The sequence below is a fragment of the Biomphalaria glabrata genome, chromosome 4 (genome assembly GCF_947242115.1).
Source record: "Biomphalaria glabrata chromosome 4, xgBioGlab47.1, whole genome shotgun sequence".
NCBI classification, from domain to species: domain Eukaryota; kingdom Metazoa; phylum Mollusca; class Gastropoda; family Planorbidae; genus Biomphalaria; species Biomphalaria glabrata.
In genome coordinates, this window is record NC_074714.1 from 32531749 (window position 1) to 32555335 (window position 23587).

The 23587-nt window shown below is 35.6% G+C and overlaps 1 protein-coding gene across 1 annotated transcript; it reads left to right on the forward strand.

The window, feature by feature from the left end:
* The first annotated feature begins 116 nt into the window (after window positions 1-116).
* LOC106050119 (protein rolling stone-like) lies at window positions 117-21706 on the forward strand. The gene is made up of 7 exons (XM_056027874.1): window positions 117-287; window positions 1063-1131; window positions 2120-2213; window positions 8512-8628; window positions 8915-9016; window positions 16789-16953; window positions 19875-21706. Exons 2-7 carry the CDS (start codon window positions 1072-1074, stop codon window positions 20120-20122), a joined length of 786 nt encoding a protein of 261 aa, XP_055883849.1. The 5' UTR covers window positions 117-287; window positions 1063-1071; the 3' UTR covers window positions 20123-21706.
* The last annotated feature ends 1881 nt before the right edge of the window (window positions 21707-23587 follow it).

A 23587-nucleotide genomic window follows, 5' to 3' on the forward strand; every position in this document is an offset into this window, starting at 1 on the left:
TAGCCACTTCTGCCGGATCGAATAGATCCTAATTTACCCGCATCCAGAAGATTTGAACTTAGGTGTGCAACAGCATTCGGAAACGCCCACTTGAAAAGACTGTTTTGAGCTTATAGGACACTTTTGATGAGTCTCGCTTACTAGAGCACGCTTATCAACACTCATTGCTTTATGAATCATCACAGCCGGAAACAAATTTCGGGACAACTACTGCTACCAATTCTTCGTCAACATCCTCACCAAATTTAAGGATTCCTCAGAGCGCAAGCAATTACTTCACACATAAGGTAAATGATTTAGCAAGCAAGTATTACTTTTGGGGCAGCGTTAAGCATACCCGCTCTCAATGCCCTGAAAGCGACATGTAATCAGTGCTTCAAAAAGGGACATATTCAAAGAGCATGCAAATCGAAACCAACAGTTTTGGCCATTGCTACTGTATAGCATTTGATTTTAAATAAACTTACGATTCCCATTTTTATCAACAACGTGCCATTGAAAGCCCTAGTAGACACTGGGAGATGTGAAAATTTATATTTCGACGCATATTGCTAAGAAGCACAAATGGCCGCCATGTTCCTCAGGCAACACTATCTTTATGGCTTCCACCCATCTATCTCGAATCACGCAAGGGCATTTACTACTGAAATATGAAAGTTACTAAGGTGTTTAACTCTCTCTCTCCACTAGACAATTTGTTCTCCTATGTTCGGACTTAATTTATAAGTTAGTCCCAAAATCTATTTACTCTTTTCGATGATCAGTAACGCCCAATAATTTTTCCCATGCACAAATGTACCTCTGTCGTTTTGTTTTCTCAGATATAAATACTTTCAAACAGCTGTCTTTAGTAGGCCAGTTCTGTAAACCATATTTTCTGAAATATAAGACACTATAGGCCTCAATACATAAGTTATATTTTCATTGCAAACTTTGAGAGAAAATGAATTGAAGCAGCCCTAGAGCTACTGTTATTTCTTTTTTAAAGATAACTTAGTGAGCATCAAGGTTTTCATTGAACATATGTATTCAAAAACAAATTATATGATTTGAAATCTCTAGCTTGAGAAGATGTGTACGGACAAACTGTCACTAAAAAACGTTGATCCATCCTTGTTTGGCGCTTCTCAGGTAAAGATTATAGGTTGATAAGTCTAAGTTAGTTGTATATAAACACACAACTACCCAAAGCATGTTATGTTACACTTTGTCTGTAGCTCAAAGCATGTTATGTTACACTTTGTCTGTAGCTCAAAGCATGTTATGTTACACTTTGTCTGTAGCTCAAAGCATGTTATGTTACACTTTGTCTGTAGCTCAAAGCATGTTATGTCAACATTTGTCTGTAGCTCAAAGCATGTTATGTTACACTTTGTCTGTAGCTCAAAGCATGTTATGTCAACATTTTTCTGTAGCTCAAAGCATGTTATGTTACACTTTGTCTGTAGCTCAAAGCATGTTATGTTACACTTTGTCTGTAGCTCAAAGCATGTTATGTTACACTTTGTCTGTAGCTCAAAGCATGTTATGTCAACATTTGTCTGTAGCTCAAAGCATGTTATGTCAACATTTGTCTGTAGCTCAAAGCATGTTATGTTACACTTTGTCTGTAGCTCAAAGCATGTTATTGTTACACTTTGTCTGTAGCTCAAAGCATGTTATGTTACACTTTGTCTGTAGCTCAAAGCATGTTATGTTACACTTTGTCTGTAGCTCAAAGCATGTTATGTTTCACTTTGTCTGTAGCTCAAAGCATGTTATGTAACACTTTGTCTGTAGCTCAAAGCATGTTATTGTTAAACTTTGTCTGTAGCCCAAAGCATGTTATGTCAACATTTGTCTGTAGCTAAGAGCGTTAGATCTTTTCGTTATAAATATAATACGATGATAAAATTAGTAGATACAAACTCCTTCCCACCACCTCCCAAAAATGTATTTAAAAATATAGAAACTTGACAAACTTTTGGAGCAGCCATTAGAGCTAGAACTGTTAAAGCGAAATAAATAAAAATATATTGTTACGCATTGCAAACGTCTGTCTCTTTGGATAAAACAAAATCCTTATGAATAATTCTGTCAACAATATCCTCACTTTTGACTTTTGTTCTCTTCTTACCAGTGGCCAATATCAAACGTTGTCTTTGTCTTCTGGAGGTTCTTTTGGCTGGTATGGCACTTCGTTTGGACTTACTTCAGTATACAACATGAACTGAGTTAGTTTCTTATACATTTCATTAGTATGAGACTGACGAGTTGGTTGAACTTTGAACTCGCCAATAAATGAGTAATAGTGTTGGGAATAGGGTGATGAAAGGAACTTGGAAAGAAATCCAAGATTGAAGACAACAGTTCTAAATTTTAAAAAATACTTTAAATACTTTAAAACTTTATTTAAGGGCAAGAACTCTACAACAATATCTTTCTATAATGTAGAAGTTTTTTCTTTTTTTTTTCCGATATCAAACAAAATAGTTAATTATCAATAATTGATTGATTAATTGGTTATTCTAAAAAAAATTGCTTCATGTTTTCTTAGGTACAATAAATCATTTTTTTTTATGTTTCCACTTGATCCAAGAAAGGATGTGGAAAAAAATTATCTACGGGAACTAAATCCTTGTGACAGGTGGGGAAATGTGATGTGTGTTTGGCGCGTGTAATGTCTAGGGGATGATTATTTTTAAGCTATCACACACCAACCTATCAGCATATGAATCGGGAGCAGACACGCAACGAGACAAAGCAATGAGAGATAGATACAAAAGATAACAAGATTACAAAGAGAGTTTGTGTTACACAAACTCAGAGGCGGCCCCCGTCGAAGTCGGATCCCTGTCGGATCTGCATCGCAAATAATATTCAAGAGGTGATTTAATTTTGATGTAAAATGTTTTACACGTTTCGGATGTTCCTTCAGAGTTGAAGATAATTACTTCCTAGTCCAAACCTCCCGCAGGACGACGGGGGATGGGAGCGGGCAGGGTTTGAACCCTGGGCCATCCATAAATCTGAACGACAGTCCAGCGCGCAAACCGCACGACCAGGCAGCCATCCGATGGTCAAAAGTAATAATGTTTCAAAGATTCATTTGCCGTAAATTTAAATTTAAATTTAATAAAAAAATAGTAGATTAGTTTTAGTATATTAAAACATTACAATATTGATCAAAACGTTTGGAAATGAAAATCTACACTTTTTTTTTACACTTTAAGTTTAGAAATTGAAATTCTACATCTTAATCTAGTCTATTTTAGTCTAAACTAGATCTAGAAATTCTAGATCTAGACTCTAAAATAATTTGAATTAGAATATAAATCCAGATCTAGATATACTGTAATAAAAATCTAGATCTAGTTTAAAAAATCTAGATTAGATCTAAATCAAGATATCATTCCTTTTTTAAACGCGAATCACATAACGAGGCTTAATAAACATTACTATACCGAGTTCTTTTTTCATTTCTTTTGAAGAATTAATTCCATATAACGTCAGAGGGAAAAAAAAACACACGGCCTAGCTAGACTAAAAATCGCCTTCATCTATAAGAGCCATTTATCGAGTGTTCATAGACTTTGGTGCACCGAGTGCGTTCTTTAAGCCTTTCATTTAAAGAATTCATTCCATATGACGTCAAAGAAAAAAAACCACTACGTCACACGGCCTAGCTAGAATAAAAATCGCCTTCATCATTACGAGCCTTTTATCGAGTGTTCATAGACATTGGTGCACCGAGTGCGTTCTTTTAGCATTTCATTTAAAGAATTCATTCCATATGACGTCAAAGGAAAAAAAAACACTACGTCACGCGGCTTGGTTAGACTAAAATGTTTTTATTATTACAAGCAATTTTTTCGAGGGTTAATAGACATTGGTGCACCGAGTGCGTTCTTTTAACATTACATTTAAGGAGTCCATTCATATGACGTCAAAGAAAAAAATTCCATTACCTCACAATAGGCTAGTACCGGTACCATAAAAAAAAATGTCTTTATTTACACGAGATATTTAACGAGGGTTCATAGACATTGGTGCACTGAGTTCTAATAGATATTATTTAAAAAGGATCAAAGCCACATTGTTTTTGCGTTTTGTCTGTGAGTCGGTCTGTCCGTTATCTTGATATAAAAAAAACAACTAAAAGTTATTAAAAATTGATTAACCTTTATTTTACGTTTCAAAACATCGCAATAATTTTTAGGTATGAACACAATTGAAAAGTTTATATAATAGATTGTTCCGGATGTTTGTATAAATAGTAAAAGAAAAAGAGAATTTCAGATAAATGTAATACCGTTAATTAAATTTTTTAGATGGTCTCGTATAAAAATTAGATGTACTACAGCCACGTGGAGAGATTTTCATACCTTACTTTGGTGTTTGGATTCTGTTTTCCTTAAAAATCGGAACATAATACTAACGATAATTAGATTTTTTAATGTTTTAGGTAGAAAGTTAAATGTACTGTAAGAGAGTAGTGAGTTAAAATATTTTTCATAAAAATCCGTAAAAACATTATTTCGTAAATGAGAAGATTATTTGTTTATTAATTAGAAGAGGGAGTTCAAACAATTATTTGGCGTTAGTAGATTTTTAAATAAATTCGGAAATTTCTGGCGACGATTTGTAAGAAACAAAATCCGGAACTTTCTTTATCGATTACAAAACTTCTATGTTATGTTTTACAAGAAAATTAAATGTCTAAAAAGTAATTTTCAGTAATCAATTCTAGTAAATTACTTTTTTTAAAAGCCTTATGCGATTTCAAACAATCATTAGGCATAATTCATGCACAAAAAATCCGGAACAATCAATTTTAGATACTTAAAACTATTGAGATGTTATGGGAGGAACATTAAAGGGTAAATCAGATTTTCAATAGCTTTTAGAGTTCTAGTTTTTTAAATCTAATCGTGACGGACAGACCGACCAACAGACAAAACGCACAAAAATAAGCTTCTTTTATTCGGATGGGGGCACTAAACAAAAAATAAATAAAATCTGATTTTTAAAAAAAGTTTAAGGAATTGGTTTAGCACCTGATCATGTTGCGACGTTACGCTACTGCACGAAAATCGCTGCATAAAAAGTCCATTAAAAAAAATGTGCGTGATATTTACATACAAAGTGCATTATTAGCCTTTATAAACAAACAGAAATGTTTTCTTTTAATTTTAGCAGCTAGTTGACCAGAAAAAACGTCTTTAACTATTATTTGTATTTGTTGTAAACATTTCCTGTACATTTTAAAATTATATTTGACTTAGTGATACTGAAAATACACAAAAATTGTCCATCTTTGTTAGCATATTGTAACATTGCCTCCCTTAAATTTACGTAATTGTTTTAGAATTGGTGTATTTTTATGAAAAAATCGCTTGCATAATTAATTTTATAAATTAAACGGTTTGCTTTTAGAAAACCAAAAGTAGCCGATGCACCTAAACTTTTCAAGCCGGATTTAATGATGAAATAATATTTTTCATATCTCTTCTAGTTTTCGAGATCTGAGTGTGACAGACGGACAGACGGACAGACGGACATTTTGCACAAACCTAATAGCGGCTTTTTCCCCTTACGGGGGCCGCTAAAAATGAAGAATATTTATTTACATAAATATACATATAAGAATAAAAAGGGGGAGGGTTTGCTTCTATCTCTAAATAATACTAGCTTTAATCATCACTCTTGCATTTAATAAGAGAGTATGTCACGTTGTCCTCTGACTTAGCTGGTTGTCCTGTTGATGTCGCAGCTGGCTGTGTCCTGGCTTGAGGTTCTGCAGCTGGAGGTGGCGCTCTAGCGGATAGAGGGACGCCGGTGATATAGTTCTTGTGGAGTCTCAATCCCCAAAATCTAATATCTGTAGTGGGCACAGTAGGGCGGGTGGCCGGCTACCGTGGGCACAAGGTTACTGCGGGCAGAGCGGATCTGCCGTGGGCAGCGTAGTTGACAGGATATGTCCAGTGAGTTGCAGAGGGTTGGCGTAGCTATGACGTCTCACACAGATCTGAATCTATAGGGACGCACCTAATAGCTTGACAGGTGGGCTGTCGAATAGGCAGGCAATGCCGATAGCGCTAAGTGGTAGAGTTGAGTAGATCTCAGTAGGCAAGTGCAGTGCTAAATAGCACTAAGCACAGATGCAGGTGAATAGATCGTTGATCCAATGAATAAATAGGCAGATAAGTAGGCAATAGGCAGTGCTGAATTGCACTAAGCACAAAGGCAGTAGGTGATTCTTGATATCAACCAAATAGGTGATTAATCCAATAGATAAATAGGCAGGTAAATGATCCGATAAATAGGCAGACACCTGAGGGAGGCTGCGGATAAATAAAGACAAGTTAGGACATGTCTCTCATGCATCTTATCGATGCCCTCGACTGAGGTGCATTCGTCAGATTGGTAAAATTGCTTTAGAGCACAATGGGGAGATGATGACAAATGGGATTTGGAAAATAGATGGCAGATAGCAGCAATATAAAAAGGTACATAAAAGGGAAAGTAATAATATAAAAATGTACATAAAAGGGGAAATAATAATCTCAAATAAATAACACAGGTGGATAGAGAAAGAGGGGGGGGGGAAATGGGCGGTGGTCAGCGACCCAGACGATTTGTTTACATATGACCGTGGGTCGAGAACAATGGAGCGCGCTTGAATGGAGAGGGTGTCCGTTCAAGCGGCGCCACTCTCATTAGAGTAAAATGAGTAAAGGGGAGATAATTCAATACAGGTGAGATAACTCATATCTCTTTTCTAGACGCAGTATTAGTGCGCTAGTGAAATTATCAAGGCGGTCAACCGAGATAAAGGAAATAGAATAAGATGTACAAATATATACATGGTTGCATCAACGATCAATTGAGCAACGTAGCATTAATAGATTAATGCAATACATAAATAAATACATAGGACATGTTTATGTTTTCTACTTACGCCAGTGAGAAATACATTTTAATGCACTAATTAAATATAAATGAACTAGGCAAAATACACATGATAAAATCCAATGGAAATATACACAGAGTAATTAAGATGGAACTTGTGATTAAGTTCGGCTTACCACCAGGTATTCCTCTAGGAGTAAAATGTATGAAGTAGTCCAGACTCGATTGCTCAGCGATAGAGAAATAAGAGGGTCTGATTTGATTTGGATCTACTTTATATATGCCTGGAAAATGTGGGCGGGAACAGGAAATGTCCTAGGCTAAGAATTATCTTACACGTGGGTGGATTTGACAAGAGATGGGCTTCGCACATTGGGAGGTCAATGGCCGTGTTTGTCCTCGTGGTCTCCTAGATCAAAGAGAGACATAGGAGAAAGGGGGGGGGGAGGAGTGACTTGCATTCCACACAAGGTGGTGTCCACTGCGGCTGTCAGACATCCTGCCGATAAGATCAAAGAGTCTGCGTGTATCTTTGCCCCGGTCAAGGGAAGATAAATGAAAGGACGCGCCTTAACTATCTCCAATGTGGTCAACTAAGTCTAGCCTGGAGCGGAAAAGGTGTGGCGGGTGAATAATTTAGGGGTAGGATGGGGAAATAATTAAAATAAAATAAATAAATAATGGAAAATAATAATTAATGCTGTGATAATTTTGAGTGACTCTGATAGCGAGTTTTTGACTTGTCACAATCCTACATATTTCGCCATATATGTGAATACTGAAGGATTAATTTTCCTTTTTGGTATGAAACAAAATAATTAATTTCCAGTAGTGAATTGACACATTTTTTTTTATTGATTCCTGTAATGTCTTACCCAATAAATTCTTGTGCGAAGTTTCAACTTGATCTGACAATGTGTGCGGGAGAAATGACGTGCTCAAACTTGTGTATCAGACAGACAGGGTAAAGGTTTGGGTTAGAGGGAGTTGAAATAAGCTTTGTAAAAACTAAGCTAAATGTCGAGTGATAAAAAGCTAGAAAAGGGTGTACCTAAAAGGAAATAACTTTAAGATATGTTCTTCTAGAGAATCTCATTATTTGTTTTTAAATCCCAGGCAGAGAAAACGTTTGTGCTGTTTGTCTGTAAGTCTGAATGTCCGTCACGTTTAAATCAGAAAGACTTAATATCTCCAACGAAAATCACACATGTTTAAGTGTAATTTGTTTTGAAGCAATATTTTAATGTTCAGTTTGTGTAAACCTGCAGCTGTATCGCTCTTACATTTGGACTTTATTTGTGTGAGTACGACTGAAGACAGGGACCGCTCACAAGTTTGTGTCTAGACATGAGCCAGTTTTATCTGGTTGTCTGGGCCAGACTTGAAAGACGTTTTATCTGGTTGTCAGGACCAGACTTGAACGAGTTTTATCTAGTTTTCAGGGCAAGATGTTTTAGTTAAATTAAAAAAATATACGTACTGATGCTGCATACATTGTTTTTTTTTTGTCACATGATTCTTGCATTCAACTCCACCCACTGCTAGCACATCATAGAAAGAAAGATGTATTTTTATTGTTTGTGTACTTGATTTCAACTATGTGTCACTGTTTCTCCTCAGATCTCGGCCATGGCTGGAAGTGGCTCATCTACATGACCAACCACTCTTACTTTATGTTAACAATGCATAGTCTGTTCTTTTTTCTTGTTCTACTGTATCAAAGGATTAGGCAGCCTGGTGAGTATTATGTACATCTTTCTGTTCGTCTGTCTCTCTGTCTTTCTTTGTTTCAATCATTCAGTCATCCATTTCATTCTCTCAGACTCTCTCGTTCGCTCTTTCTCTGTATCTATTTATCGGTTTGCCTTTCTCCGTCGCTTTATCTAATGTGTCTGTCGCGCTATTTCAACTCTCCTCTGAGCCAATGAGTGTGTCTGATTGAACAGCAAACCTTCGTTACACTATCTACACCCACATGTCAAAGAAACAGATACAAATATTTTCTTTGAATCAAACTCAACAGTTGAGACCAAATGGTATCACAGTATAGTGTGGCTCTTGACCACCTTGTCATTTGACACTGCCATACTGGTCAGTCTACTTTACTGGACCTTGGAATATAAAGGTACGTGCCAGGTTTATTATACATGTAGTATTTGTTTGTTCAGATATATTCTTCGTAGATTTGGTCACATTTTATGTTACACAATGAAGTAAGTATGTTAGTGTTACACCCATACTAGTAACATTAAATTACAAATTCAGTTACACACAAATTCCCATGAAAATTGCCACCACAATGATGACCATGATATTAGCAGACATTGAGATCCTAAGTTATGACGTCTCATATCATGTCTTCTCTAACGATTGGTCTCAGCTAAACCCCAGTTCTCGAATAACGCAAACATTTTGTTTTATAATAATGTATTTGCGCACACTAAACATATTTTATTTAAAAAAAAAAAAAAAAGAATGACCTTCACGCAAGAAAGAATGACCTTCACGGAGCAAATTTAAAAAGTTGCTAAATGTAAAGCTTGGACAAAATTAGTTCAGTATTCGTACAAAAATTAAGGATAATTTCAAAGACATGTCCTACTAATGAACTAATATAAAGAATGGATCTAAGGACATGTCATACTACTGAACTAATGTAAAGAATGAATCTAAAGACATGTCCAACTACTGAACTAATGTAAAGAATGGATCTAAAGACATGTCCTACTACTGAACTAATGTAAAGAATGAATCTAAAGACATGTCCAACTACTGAACTAATGTAAAGAATGGATCTAAAGACATGTCCTACTACTGAACTAATGTAAAGAATGGATCTAAAGACATGTCCAACTACTGAACTAATATAAATAATGGAGCTAAAGACATGTCCAACTACTGAACTAATGTAAAGAATGGATCTAAAGGCACGTCAAACTAATGAACTAATGTAAAGAATGGATCTAAAGACATGTCAAACTACTGAACTAATGTAAAGAATGGATCTAAAGACATATCCAACTACTGAACTAATGTAAAGAATAGATCTAAAGACATGTCTAACTACTGAACTAATGTAAAGAATGGATCTAAAGACATGTCCCACTACTGAACTAATGTAAAGAATGGATCTAAAGACATGGCCATCTACTGAAATAATGTAAAGAATTGATCTAAAGACATGTCCAACTACTGAACTAATGTAAAGAATTGATCTAAAGACATGTCCATCTACTGAACTAATGTTAAGAATTGATTTAAAGACTTGTCCAACTACTGAACTAATGTAAAGGATGGATTTAAAGACATGTCCAACTACTGAACTAATGTAAAGAATGGATTTAAAGACATGTCCAACTTATCTTATCTTATATAATACAGACGTTACTTCAAAAAAGAAGATGATTACGTCCTACGCGTCATGCATTTAGTCATGCATATTAACCAATGACTTAAATTCTGCCAAGTCACTGGTTTTCCTGGCTAGCTCAGGCAACCCATTCCATGCTCTAATAGCACTAGGGAAGAAGGAGTATTTGTACAAATTTGTCCTAGCATATGGGACGAGGAATGTGCCTTTATCTTTGTGTCTTTCAGAGTATTTTATTAAATTTTGTTTTTGTATTGGAAGATTATGGTTCAGTGTTTTATGTATGATTGCTACTTTACTTTTGAGCCTTCTGTCCTGAAGGCTTTCTAAATTTAGTGATTTTACTAAAGGTGTTACTCTAGTCAAATGTGAATATTCGTTTGTTATGAATCTCACTGCTCTATTTTGTGTCTGTTCCAGTTTCTTAATGTTTTCTTGAGTTGAGGGGTCCCAAACGGAGGATGCATATTCTATTATTGGCCTAACCAAGGTTAAGTAACATTTTAGTTTTATGTTCTTATTTGATTTATAGAAATTTCTTTTAATAAATCCTAATGCTTTGTTTGATTTTTTTGTAGTTTCATCAATATGTGGATTCCATGATAGTTTTTCATTTATTATAACACCTAGGTATTTTGCGTTTTTAGTCTGTGATACTGGTTTGCCATGAATAAGATAAGTGGAATTAATTTGTTTTAGTTTTTTTGTTACTCTTAACAACTGACATTTTTCTGGGTGGAAAGACATGCTCCAATTTGATTCCCATTTCTGTAATTCATCTAATTCTCTATGTAAAATATCTGTGTCTTGTGTTGTTTTTATTGTTCTATATATTATGCAATCGTCTGCAAATAATCTGACTTTTGTTCCTGAACTAATGCAATTTGGTAAATCATTTATGTAAATTAAAAATAGTAGTGGACCCAAGACTGTACCTTGAGGTACACCTGAGTTTACTGTTATCGGTGTTGATTTAGAGCCATTTATTATTACAGTTTGTTCTCTCCCTATCAGAAACTCTTTAATCCACTGATGCAGTGGACCATTAATGCCGAAATATTTTAATTTTTTAAGCAAACTATGGTGGTGAACTTTGTCAAAAGCCTTAGAAAAATCTAGTAAGATAGCATCTATTTGTTCACTATTATCTAAACCTTTTGAAAAATCATCAATTAGTCCTATTAGTTGTGTTTCACATGATCTATATTTCCTAAAGCCATGTTGGTATGGTGTGAGGACATTATGTTTGTCTAAGTGGTTTATGATGTTGCTACATATTATGTGTTCTAGGATTTTACATGTGATGCTGGTAAGTGATACTGGTCTGTAGTTCCCTGGGTCAGATTTTTCTCCTTTTTTAAATAGGGGGGTGACATTAGCTTCTTTCCAGTCCTTTGGTACTCTGCCCTGGTTAAGTGAAGCCTGAAAGAGTATTTTGAACACTGGGGCTAGCTCATTACTTAGTTCTTTGAGTAATCTAGCTGGAATATCATCAGGTCCAGAAGCTTTATTTGGTTTGGTGTTGGCTAATAGTTTTTGAATTCCATTTTCTTGTACTACTATATCTTCTATGTTGTCTACTTGGTTCAAATTCAGTAATATGTCTTTGTCTCCTGGGGCTGAGAATGCTGATGCAAAGTATTTGTTTAGAATGTTTGCTTTAGTTTCATTATCATTATGTATTATGTTATGTTCATCTTTTAATGGCGCTACTACGCCTGTTGTTTCCATTTTCTTAGACTTAATGTATGACCATAGGTTTTTGTTGTTATCTTTAGATATTACATTGTTTATGTATTCACTCTGCAGCTGTCTGCTTACTTTTTGGGTTAAGTGTTTAATTTTTATATACTTTTTGTAAACTCTTTCTGCATTAGTTTCTTTAAATTTTCTATATAGGTTTTCCTTCTGTTTACAAAGCTTCTTTAGTCTATTATTAAACCAGCATTTATTTATTTTGTTTGATGTGTATTTAGTTGGTATATGATTTTCTATTATGCTTTTAAGATGGTTTTTAATGAAATTCCAGAGGTCATCGACTGGTTGGTTAATGTCTTTTTCTAATAAGAATGTTTGTTGAAAGTTTAGTGCAGCTTGGTGTAGTTGTGTTAGGTTACATTTATTCCAGAGTAAGATTTTTCTTTTGGGTTTTGTATTGGCTACTGCTTTTATCTGACTGTGTATTTTTATGATCTCATGGTCTGATAGACCAGGGATAATTTCATAATCAACTACTAATCCAGGTCTGTTGGTTAAGAAGAGATCTAATGTGTTGTTTAATCTAGTTGGCTTTTTAATGATTTGATCTAAACTTAGGTTGTGTAAAGTTTCTATGAAAAGCTCATTTATGTCCTTAAGGTTTTGGTGTTTATCTATGGTTAGTGTTTTCCAATTTATATCAGGTAGGTTGAAATCACCCATAATCCAAAAAACTGCATTTTTATTTGTCTCTTTAAGTGTAGTAATCTGATTACATAGTTCCTGCATGTATTCTAAACTAGAATTTGGTGGTCTGAAAATGCTGCCTATTATTAGGGATGTTGAGGTGGTATTAATTTTACAAAATGTTGATTCTACATTTTTTGAGTTAGGTAAGGTAATTTCTTCTGCTATAAGAGTGTTTTTTATTGCTAAAAGAACTCCTCCATGATTATCAGCCCTATCTTTTCTAAAAATTTCATAATTACTATTGAAAATTTCTGCATTATAAATTTCAGGATGCAGCCAAGTTTCTGTTCCTGCAATTATGTCTGGTTTCTCACATTCTAATAAAATTTCTAAGTCTGCTGTTTTGTTCCTAATGCTTTGAAAATTTATAACTAAGGTTTTAAGGTATTTTGGTATTACTTCTTTAGTAGGTTTGTTTAGTGAGGCTGTTGTATTAATTTTAGTAGATTTAGGTTTAACAGGAGTGGATCTGGCTAGTGGTTGGTGAGTTTGGTTCGGGATGGAACTACTGAACTAATGTAAAGAATTGATCTAAAGACATGTCCATCTACTGAACTAATACAAAGAATTGATCTAAAGACATGTCCAACTACTGAACTAATATAAAGAATGGATCTAAAGACATGTCCAACTACTGAACTAATATAAAGAATGGATCTAAAGACATGTCCAACTACTGAACTAATATAAAGAATGGATCTAAAGACATGTCATACTACTGAACTTATGTAAAGAATTGATCAAAAGACATGTCCAACTACTGAACTAATATAAAGAATGGATCTAAAGACATGTCCAACTACTGAACTAATATAAAGAATGGATCTAAAGACATGTCATACTACTGAACTGATATAAAGAATTGATTTAAAGACATGTCCAACTACTGAACTAATGTAAAGAATTGATCTAAAGACATGTCCAACTACTGAACTAATATAAAGAATGGATCTAAAGACATGTCCAACTACTGAACTAATATAAAGAATGGATCTAAAGGCATGTCCAGCTACTGAACTAATGTAAAGAATTGATCTGTCTTTGTCCAACTACTGAACTAATATAAAGAATTGATCTAAAGACATGTCCAACTACTGAACTAATGTAAAGAATTGATCTAAAGGCATGATCAACTACTGAACTAATATAAAGAATTGATATAAAGACATGTCCAACTACTGAACTAATGTAAAGAATGGATCTAAAGACATGTCCAACTACTGAACTAATGTAAATAATGAATCTAAAGACATGTCCTACTACTGAACTAATGTAAAGAATGGATCTAAAGACATGTCCAACTACTGAACTAATGTAAAGAATGGATCTAAAGACATGTCCGACTACTCAGTTGTGTCACTAGGGTCGGTGTCACCCGGTGCGGAAAGCTCGGAGTGTCACCCCCACCCCCCAAGAAAAAATAATGTTCCCCTAGAAAACAAACAACTTTCTTTATGTTGAACTGTCAGCTAATTAATATATTGGTTATACTCGAAAATTGGTTTTCGATTCTATTTTAAAATGGCATTGTTTTACACATTTTATCAAATATTATTGTATAAATTAAAAATGTGCAATCATAGAATTGAGAAACTATGAGTTGAACATATTTTTTACTAGAGATGATTCAAGAGCTCCTTAAGGAAAAGGTTTTAAATTACACTAGTGTTTCTCAGCTGCTTCCGAAAAGGCAAATCAACCACTGAACAGGTTTACTTCCTGCGAAACTTCGTCAAAAAAAAAAAAAAAGCCTAGAATACCAACAAAGGACAAAAATTCAGTTTTGTAGATTTAAAAAAAAATTAGTTTGATAGCGTCCAGCGGAATCACTCTAGCGAATAGCAAAAGAGTAAGGTATCTTGCAACAAAGCAAATCAAACTGTTGTCTCATAACAGACGCTGGAATTCTTCAACATCGATAAGGATATGAGATTAGGGTGTATCTTATACACATTTCTCTTTCTTGTAGACATCGACGATGTCATTAAACAGGCTGCATTCGGGTTCCCATGGCGTAAACCAAACCGAGTTAGATTATGCAGAAGACATAGCATTACTTTGAAATACAATTAAATGTATACACGAGATGACGGATAAAGACGCCCTCAAATTTATTCATATTGGGTGCAGGTTACCCAGTTCTCGGTCAACATTGGTCATACAGATCTTAAACAAATAGTAGAGTTAACCTATTTAGGCAGTGATGGAGATATATCTCATGATGTTGCATGTCGGATTGGAAAGCAGGAGCCGTCTTTCAATAAGTAGGGCCTATTTGAACAAAAAATCAATTAGCCTGGAGATTAAAATCCACCTACTCAATACAATCATTGTCCCCACGCCCATCTACGCTTCGAGGCGTGGCAGGTTGAAAAGAGACTGAGTAGGGATAGCTGAGAAGGATCCTACGAATCCTCCCGAGATAATGTTACCAATAGAGAAATCTTTTCGCACACAGGCATTCGCTGTCTAAGGGAAGAGGCGACTGAACGTCAATTGACATTTGTGAGATATATCATGAGACAAGACGAAACACGTTTACCAAAGTCAGACTTAACATGAAAGCCGAAAAGATGAAATAAAAAACATGGCCGTCCACATCTAACATGGCGTCACACCTTTGCAGAAGTCCTGAATTTCGTGGGCACCTGCTGAGAAGTGACTTTGAAAGTCGCCTTAGACTGATTCCCGTGGAGAAAGCTTGCAGCCTTGTGCGTCAAATGGAGTTTGAGAGGTTTACGCCTGTGTGTTTTCAACACATTGCAACAAAAAATGTTACGTTCACCACTCAACTGGTCAGATAAGATGTTTGGGGGAGTGCCTTAAATTCACACAAAGTTGTTCGGAGCGATGCCCCAGGTACCAACCGTTTTTCTACATTTCTGAGCTTCAGAAACTGTACGACACATAATAAAGTCAAATAGAATTAAATTAAAAAGGGTTGGGACATGTTGATACTAAACTCTGAGAGAGATTGAAGGCAGTAATTTTTTTTAAAGTTGCATTTTATAAAAGTGCATTTTTTCCCACTTGGGTGTCACCCCCTGGTGGGTGTCACGCGGTGCGGCCCGCACCCAGGGGCGGACTGACTATATGGGCATTCGGGCAAATGCCCGGTGGGTCGGTTCCTAAATGGACCGGTAGAGCCACCGAAAGGGCCGCATGGATGCCATTATGTATTGCATTGTTAAAGCTTTAACAATCTTATAAAAGGGGCCCTCTGAGCGTCATGTGTAAGAAGAATATCTCCTAACAATTTTTTCAAAATAATGTAATATTCTACATCCATAGACAGAGCTACTACTACTACTAGTAGAAGTCATCCTTTTAGGACCTACACACTTGGCGATTAAAAAGCAACATAAGGATTATATTTCTTATAAATATATAGAGCTCAATTTATGCATATGTACAGTTATCGATACTCAAACTTAACATAATGATTTTGAGGACAGGCTGGCCAACAATAGGATGACCATCATATGATATGCAATTTATGGCCCTGAGTATAGTGAAATGACCGGACCGGTTTTGACACCCAGTCCGCCCCTGCCCGCCCCCCCCCCGCACCTGCCTAGTGACGCCACTGCTACTACTGAACTAACGTAAAGAATGGATCTAAAGACATGTCCTACTACTGAACTAATGTAAAGACTGAATCTAAAGACATATCTTATTCAGAACTAATAATAATAATAAATCCAAAAAAGTTTCATATAACTTAAACAAATGAATGATGACTCTAACGGTATGTAATATTTCGTTTGTTAAGTGTTTCCGATGTTCCTTCAGATTCTGAAGATAGCTACATTCTAGCCCAAACTTTACGCAGGACTGGGGTGTGCAGGGTTCGATGCTGGGACCTACGAGACCACCGAATGACAGTCCAGAGGGCATACCACACGACCAGGCAACCTTCCTACCACTGAATGACAGTTCAGAGCGCATACCACACGACCAGGCATTCTTCTACCACTGAATGACAGTCCAAAGCGCATACCACACGACCCGGCTGAATGAAGTACTATTTAGGAAGGCATTCTGTGACTGAATCTGAGGACGTGGTGTTTTTGTTTCAGGTGTGTTACGTGTTCATTCCATCATGACTCACGCCATCAACAGTGTGTATGTGTTGTTAGATGTAGTCCTAGTGGCTCTACCTGTACGTCCACTTCATATGATCTACACTCTGACCTACTACGTCTTCTTCTTGGTGTTTAGCATCACTTATCAACTGCTGGGAGGTATGTTTAGCATCACTTATCAACTGCTGGGAGGTATGTTTAGCATCACTTATTAACTGCTGGGAGGTATGTTTAGCATCACTTATCAACTGCTGGGAGGTATGTTTAGCATCACTTATCAACTGCTGGGAGGTATGTTTAGCATCACTTATCAACTGCTTGGAGGTATGTTTAGCATCACTTATCAACTGCTGGGAGGTATGTTTAGCATCACTTATCAACTGCTGGGAGGTATGTTTAGCATCACTTATCAACTGCTGGGAGGTATGTTTAGCAACACTTATCAACTGCTGGGAGGTATGTTTAGCATCACTTATCAACTGCTGGGAGGTATGTTTAGCATCACTTATCAACTGCTGGGAGGTATGTTTAGCATCACTTATCAACTGCTGGGAGGTATGTATTTTACATAGTTTATCAGCTCTTCCACCAAATATAAACTGAGAACTTCATTGTATGGATGAACATGAACAATGTAAAAAATCCTTTAAAAAAAAAAAAGAAAGTTTTTATAAGGTTAGGAACTCTTCCTTTACAACTATATCTATCAATAACTTAGAATTTATTTCGCTTAACCGATATCAAACGAACTATTTTATTACCAATAATTAATTGAAAAATTGCTAATTATTTATTTCATTAATGTTTTATTAGGTACAATAAATAATAGGTTTGTTGCTGAACATAAAAATTATATATGTGTCAGACGCGAATAGCCCAATTTTCAGTAAAAGAAATTACAAAAGTCATTTCTCTATAGAAGAAGTTACGAAGGCTATATAAAATACAACCACAGACCTATATATACTACAATAAATATAGGTTTTTGATTGCTAGTTACGATTTATTTAGGTAGGTGCTGTTTTACTATTACATACCAAGTATTAGAGTTTAGAAAAACCCAGGTTTGTTTCTTGTGCAACGCTATTAGCTAACACCGCATATCATCTCTCCATTAGTATATTTAGATCTATAATCTAATTCTAGTCTAGATCTATATATAAAAATCGAATAGATCTAGTAATAGTATAGGTTCTATCTTGAGACTAGATTGCCGAGTCTAGCCTATGCTATGCCTACAGTCAGTTTTTATTAGAAAAATGGCAGAATTTAAGTCATTGGTTAATATGCATGACTAAATGCATGACGCGTAGGACGTAATCATCTTCTTTTTTGAAGTAACGTCTGTATTATATAAGATAAGAAGATAAGACTAAAGTTTTTTAATTATTAGATTATTAGATATAGACATAGGACATAGATTTAATAATACTGTAATACGTTTACTATACTCTATACTTAATCTAGTAGACTAGAGATCTAAGCCTATCTATAGATCTATCTATAATCTAGTCCATCTAGATCTATACAATATTCATTATAATACTTCTACTTATAATGACTTATTTAATAAGTTAGTAGCCTACTTAGACTTAGATCTATTATAGTTTATTAATAGATTTACTTTTCAATGCCTAGACCTAATAATAAAATTGCGAATGATGTCTATAATGACTGATTATTTTAATATTTTTATAGTAATAGGCCGACTAGATCTAGGTCTAGACTCTACTTAAATCTAGTCTTAAATAATGACTGTCTAAGACTCTAGATGATTGAGAAGTTCACATAGAGGTGTTGTCAATAATACGGCATGTCGGCTAAAAGTATATAAAGTGCTTTTTTTTTTTGTAAAAATAAAAAATAGGTGCCGGTACTCAGTGATAGATTGCCTAACTTTCAACTAATAATAAATTAACAATTAACGTTGAATAACAAGAAAAGTAATCATTTTTCCCGACATTGAAAAAAGGTGCCGGTACCCCGTACCGGTGCGTACGGTCACAAAAATATATGTATATCTCAATCTTCTTTCATTTATTTTTTTGCGGGGTTATTGCTACTTAATACATTGATACCGGATCGATTTAAATAGGGCCTAAGTATACAAGCAGGATTTAGAGCATTGGATAAATTTATTTTTTAAATACAAAGTTTTATGGAAGAGTTGTTTGAAGTTTGTAACTTCTTAAATTCAGGCTAAAAATATCGAAGCCTACATTTTTACACTCATTTCTAAACAATTAGAAGAGATGGATTGACTCATAGTGTAGCTTGTGTACATCTGCAAAAACACAAACTTTCTTTGTAATCTTATTAGTTAGACTTTCAAAACTATTTTTAAAAAAACTGTATAATTCTATTATTATTCCTTTTTAGAATTAGGATATAAACAAAAAATTGCCATATGGCTTTGTCTAAAAGAAAAAATGAAACTTACGTTATTTTTAGTTACCTAGTAATATAAAATATATTGAACTAACACGTACATTCATCATAATGCAGCCATGCGATTTTTCGTTTATGAACATAGCATTATTTAGGACCAATATTTTACAAAGGCTGCTTGGAGAAATCAGATATACCCATTAGGAGAAAAACGACCCCTTTACACAAGAAAAATTTAAGAAACTAGAACAGACACAAAATAGACAGTGACATTCATAACAAAATAATATTCAAAATTGATTAGAGTAACACCTTTTTAAGTAATCATTTAAAGTTTAAAATCACTACATTTTTTTTTCAACAATTATTTTGTGTATGAAATTGTGTATCGGAAAATGCCGGTTACTTGAAATAAGCTAAAACAACAACACAGATCTTGGGTAAAATACTCATCAAATAAAATACTGTAAATGTGTAGTTTTACGCGCTAGTTTCAGGTCTTTTCTTTTTATAGCCTCTATCGGGTTTGATCACAACTACCCGTATTTTTGTGCAAAATATCTCGAGAGAGAATGCTTCCCAAAATTCTGATATTGAAAATAAATACAAATAACAATAATGCAGTCTTTCTTACAATACGCCTGCTTGTATGAATTGTTCACAAATGTTATTTTGCTTCCTTTTTCTTGCAGGCACCAATTCCTTAGGCGAACCCTACATCTACAGAGCTCTGAATTGGAACAAGGTGGGTCCTTCGCTGCTCATAAGTTCCATTGTGATTTGTGCAGGTGTCCCCCTGGTTCACCTGTTCCAGTTTGCCTGTTACACCTGTCGTGATTGTGTCTACAGAAGAAGCTTTGGAAGTGGCAAGATCAAGGCTGTAGACGAGCCTATCGAGGTTAAAGTGGAGGCTCAGCAAAGTGAAAAATTGAATCGCTGAAAACAAAACAAAACAAAAAGAAAACAAACCAACACACAACATGAACACATCTAGTGTCTGACGTGTGACGTCATTTAGCTCTACAGTTAGTTGATCCACCTTGGTTACTACACAAACAAACTAGAAAGAAAAGAAGCAGCTGAGAGCTATTGGGGTGGGGGGGGGGGCAGTGCTCATAGAAGAGAGAACAAAAATCCCAGCATTAACGTCCCCAAGCATCTTGAAATGTTACAGTACTAATAATATAGTTGGAAGAATTGGGGAAAAAGGTGTACGTGGGGGGGGGGGTATCTCTACTCTCTCCCACAGCTATGGCTGGGGATATCTCCTCTCTCTCCTACAGCTATTGCTGGGTATCTCTACTCTCTCCCACTGCTATGGTTGGGGTTATCACCCTCTCCCACAGCTATGGCTAAAGGTATATCCACTCTCTCCCATAGCTATGGCTGGGGGATATATCCATTCTCTCCCACGGCTATGGCTTAGCTGACTTTACTTTTAAACCCAGCTCTGTAGACCCCTGTGTACCAAGTTACCACGATAATAAGTATTATTACAGTATTACATTGTGTACCATTCTCTGAATATCTATCGCCACTTCTTAAAAAAACAACTTCTCTGATTATGTGACATGTGCCCAAGTGTTCTAGTGTTGTCAAGGACGCCAGTTGAAGTCATGACTCACTACAGCAATGCTGCCGCCTTCATGTTGCTGAACGTCTTGTCATGTTGCTGATAAACCAAATTCTCTTTTTATCCTTCAAAAAAATGAATGGAATGTTTGCTTAACAATAAGCCAGGAATGAGGGGCGGGGGAAAGCTATGTTTGACCTTTGACACAGCTTGTGTCAACTAATGATTAATAGCAAATATAAATGTAGACCTATATTAGTCATAACAGGGGAAATAATGAGATCCTATTTTAAGGTAATTGATATTTACAGAGTTACGAGTCTTTATTGTAGGCCTATCAGCACTAAGAAATCGACTACGTGCTAGTTGTTCCGTTTTGTTATTCTGTCGGTTTCACTGCATGTTAGGAATGTCTGCTTAGCATTGGACAGGGACGTCAGACATTCCAATCTTGGTCTCTCTTAAAGCAATGCATTGACATCAACACTGACCTATATTTGGAGATATTTCACAGGAATGTTGATGTCATAAATTTTGAGCTGTTCGCTTCCACACATTTACCCCACACACGTGTTGACGTTGATTCTTTTTGCAAGCACACACACATACACACATGATTGACATCACGTGACGGACAGAAATGTAATACATAAAAGAATCATGTAGGGCCAAAAGGTTTTTATATAAAAAAAAAAAGAATAAAATGAAAACATAAAAGTTCCTATCTTTTTGATTTCACATATTTTGTTAAAGTTTTAATATTTTCTTTATTTTAAAATGTGTATACATCTACGAAGAGAAACGAGTATCTTTTTCAACCTTTAGAATCTGACAATGAAAGTAGACTGATTGGGTTCATTCAGACAGACAGGATTTTTTTAAAAAAGACACTTTTAGACCTAAATGTGACGTAAACAGTTACGTGGTATGGAAATGATGAATATTTTCTAAACAACTTTTCAAATTTTTGTTAAAAATTCTGATCATTCCCAAAAAAATAAAACAACTCTTACGGATGGCATTTGTCCAATATAAAACGTATCTGTCAGTATCATGATTGTTGTCTAGTTATAAAACACTGCCTTCTATTATTTGTCTCGTTCATCTAAACGAAAGAACAACAGCAAGGAGCAGCTTTTTATTTTTCAATGTTCGTCGCCAGTCGCCAAATTCTGGTTAGTTAGTGAATGATGATGTCTAGAGATAGCCAACTTTAAACTTTATATGAGCTCAAGATTATCCAAATGAAATTACTTCTGGTTGGTTTTGGTATTCTTGATGTGCTTCCAGAAACCTTGTAGCTGTTGAAATATCGTTTACTTTGTAACCAATATAATTATTGAAAGCCTTTCTGGGTCATGGAGGCCGCGGTGGATGAGTGATAAAGTGCTTGGCTTCCGAACCGAGGGGACCCGGGTTTGAATCCTGGTGAACACTGGCATTTTAAATTTCGGATTCTTACAATGTCCATCAGATATAATGGGTAATTAACATTAGAAAAGTAAAGGCGGTTGGTCGTTGTGCTGGCCACATGACACCCTCGTTAACCGTAGGCCACAGAGAGCTTTACATCGTCTGTCCTAAAGTTCGCAAAGTCTGAAAGGGGGGGGGACACTTTTCTGGATCACAAAGTAGAGTACGCCCAGACTGAAAGGGGCACTTTTCTGGATCACAAAGTAGAGTATGCCCAGACTGAAAGGGGCACTTTTCTGGATCACAAAGTAGAGTATGCCCAGACTGAAAGGGGCACTTTTCTGGATCACAAAGTAGAGTACGCCCAGACTGAAAGGGGCACTTTTCTGGATCACAAAGTAGAGTACGCCCAGACTGAAAGGGGCACTTTTCTGGATCACAGAGTATGCCCAGACTGAAAGGGGCACTTTTCTGGATCACAAAGTAGAGTACGCCCAGACTGAAAGGGGCACTTTTCTGGATCACAAAGTAGAATACGTCCAGACTGCCCCCAAAAAACAATGACGTAATTAGATATGACGTAATTAGACTTATTCAATCTTAAAACGTGTAGACCATAGAAGGTCTGGTTACTGTGACCTCTACAGTTACTGCCATTATCATCAAGGATGTTTCAAAGGTCCTAAATTTCCAATCACGTGACACTTGTCCACTCAGACATCTTTAGCCCGTGCACTTGAAAACAAACTTCTTCATCAGTGATCCATGTTTGACTCGAGAAACGCATAACCCATTGATTGCACATCAAGTTTTAAAACTTAATTGTATTTTAAAATTTATTTCACTTAAAAAAACAAGACATTTAAAATGTAGTCTGTTAGACATCTCATTCTTATGTTGGCTTGCTACATCATTCGATTAGACATATGCGCCCACTGGGCTATCAATAGAGTTTGAAAACGTCAAGAATTCTTCACCATGATTTAGCAGTTTATCTTGTAACAAAAGATCAGCATATCAGTGTGTACATGATAGTCAAAAGTAGTCCATATTTCTAACAGGTAGTCAAAAGTAGTCCATATTTCTAACTTAGTGCTTACCACGCCCAATCTTTTACCATCTGTTATAGTTCAAATGACACAAAGTTCTAACAATTATCTTCCATTGTGTGTAAGTCAATTGAAAGGCGTACAGCCACCACACATTGTTCTAGTCAGGGGCGCAGCTATTGGGGGGAAATAAAAGTAAAGAACAAACAATGACTTTCCAACATTGATAAGTGTCCCAAGAAGAACAAAATGACTTTCCAACATTGATAAGTGTCCCAAGAAGAACAAAAGTGACTTTCCAACATTGATAAGTGTCCCAAGAAGAACAAAAGTGACTTTCCAACATTGATAAGTGTCACAAGAAGAACAA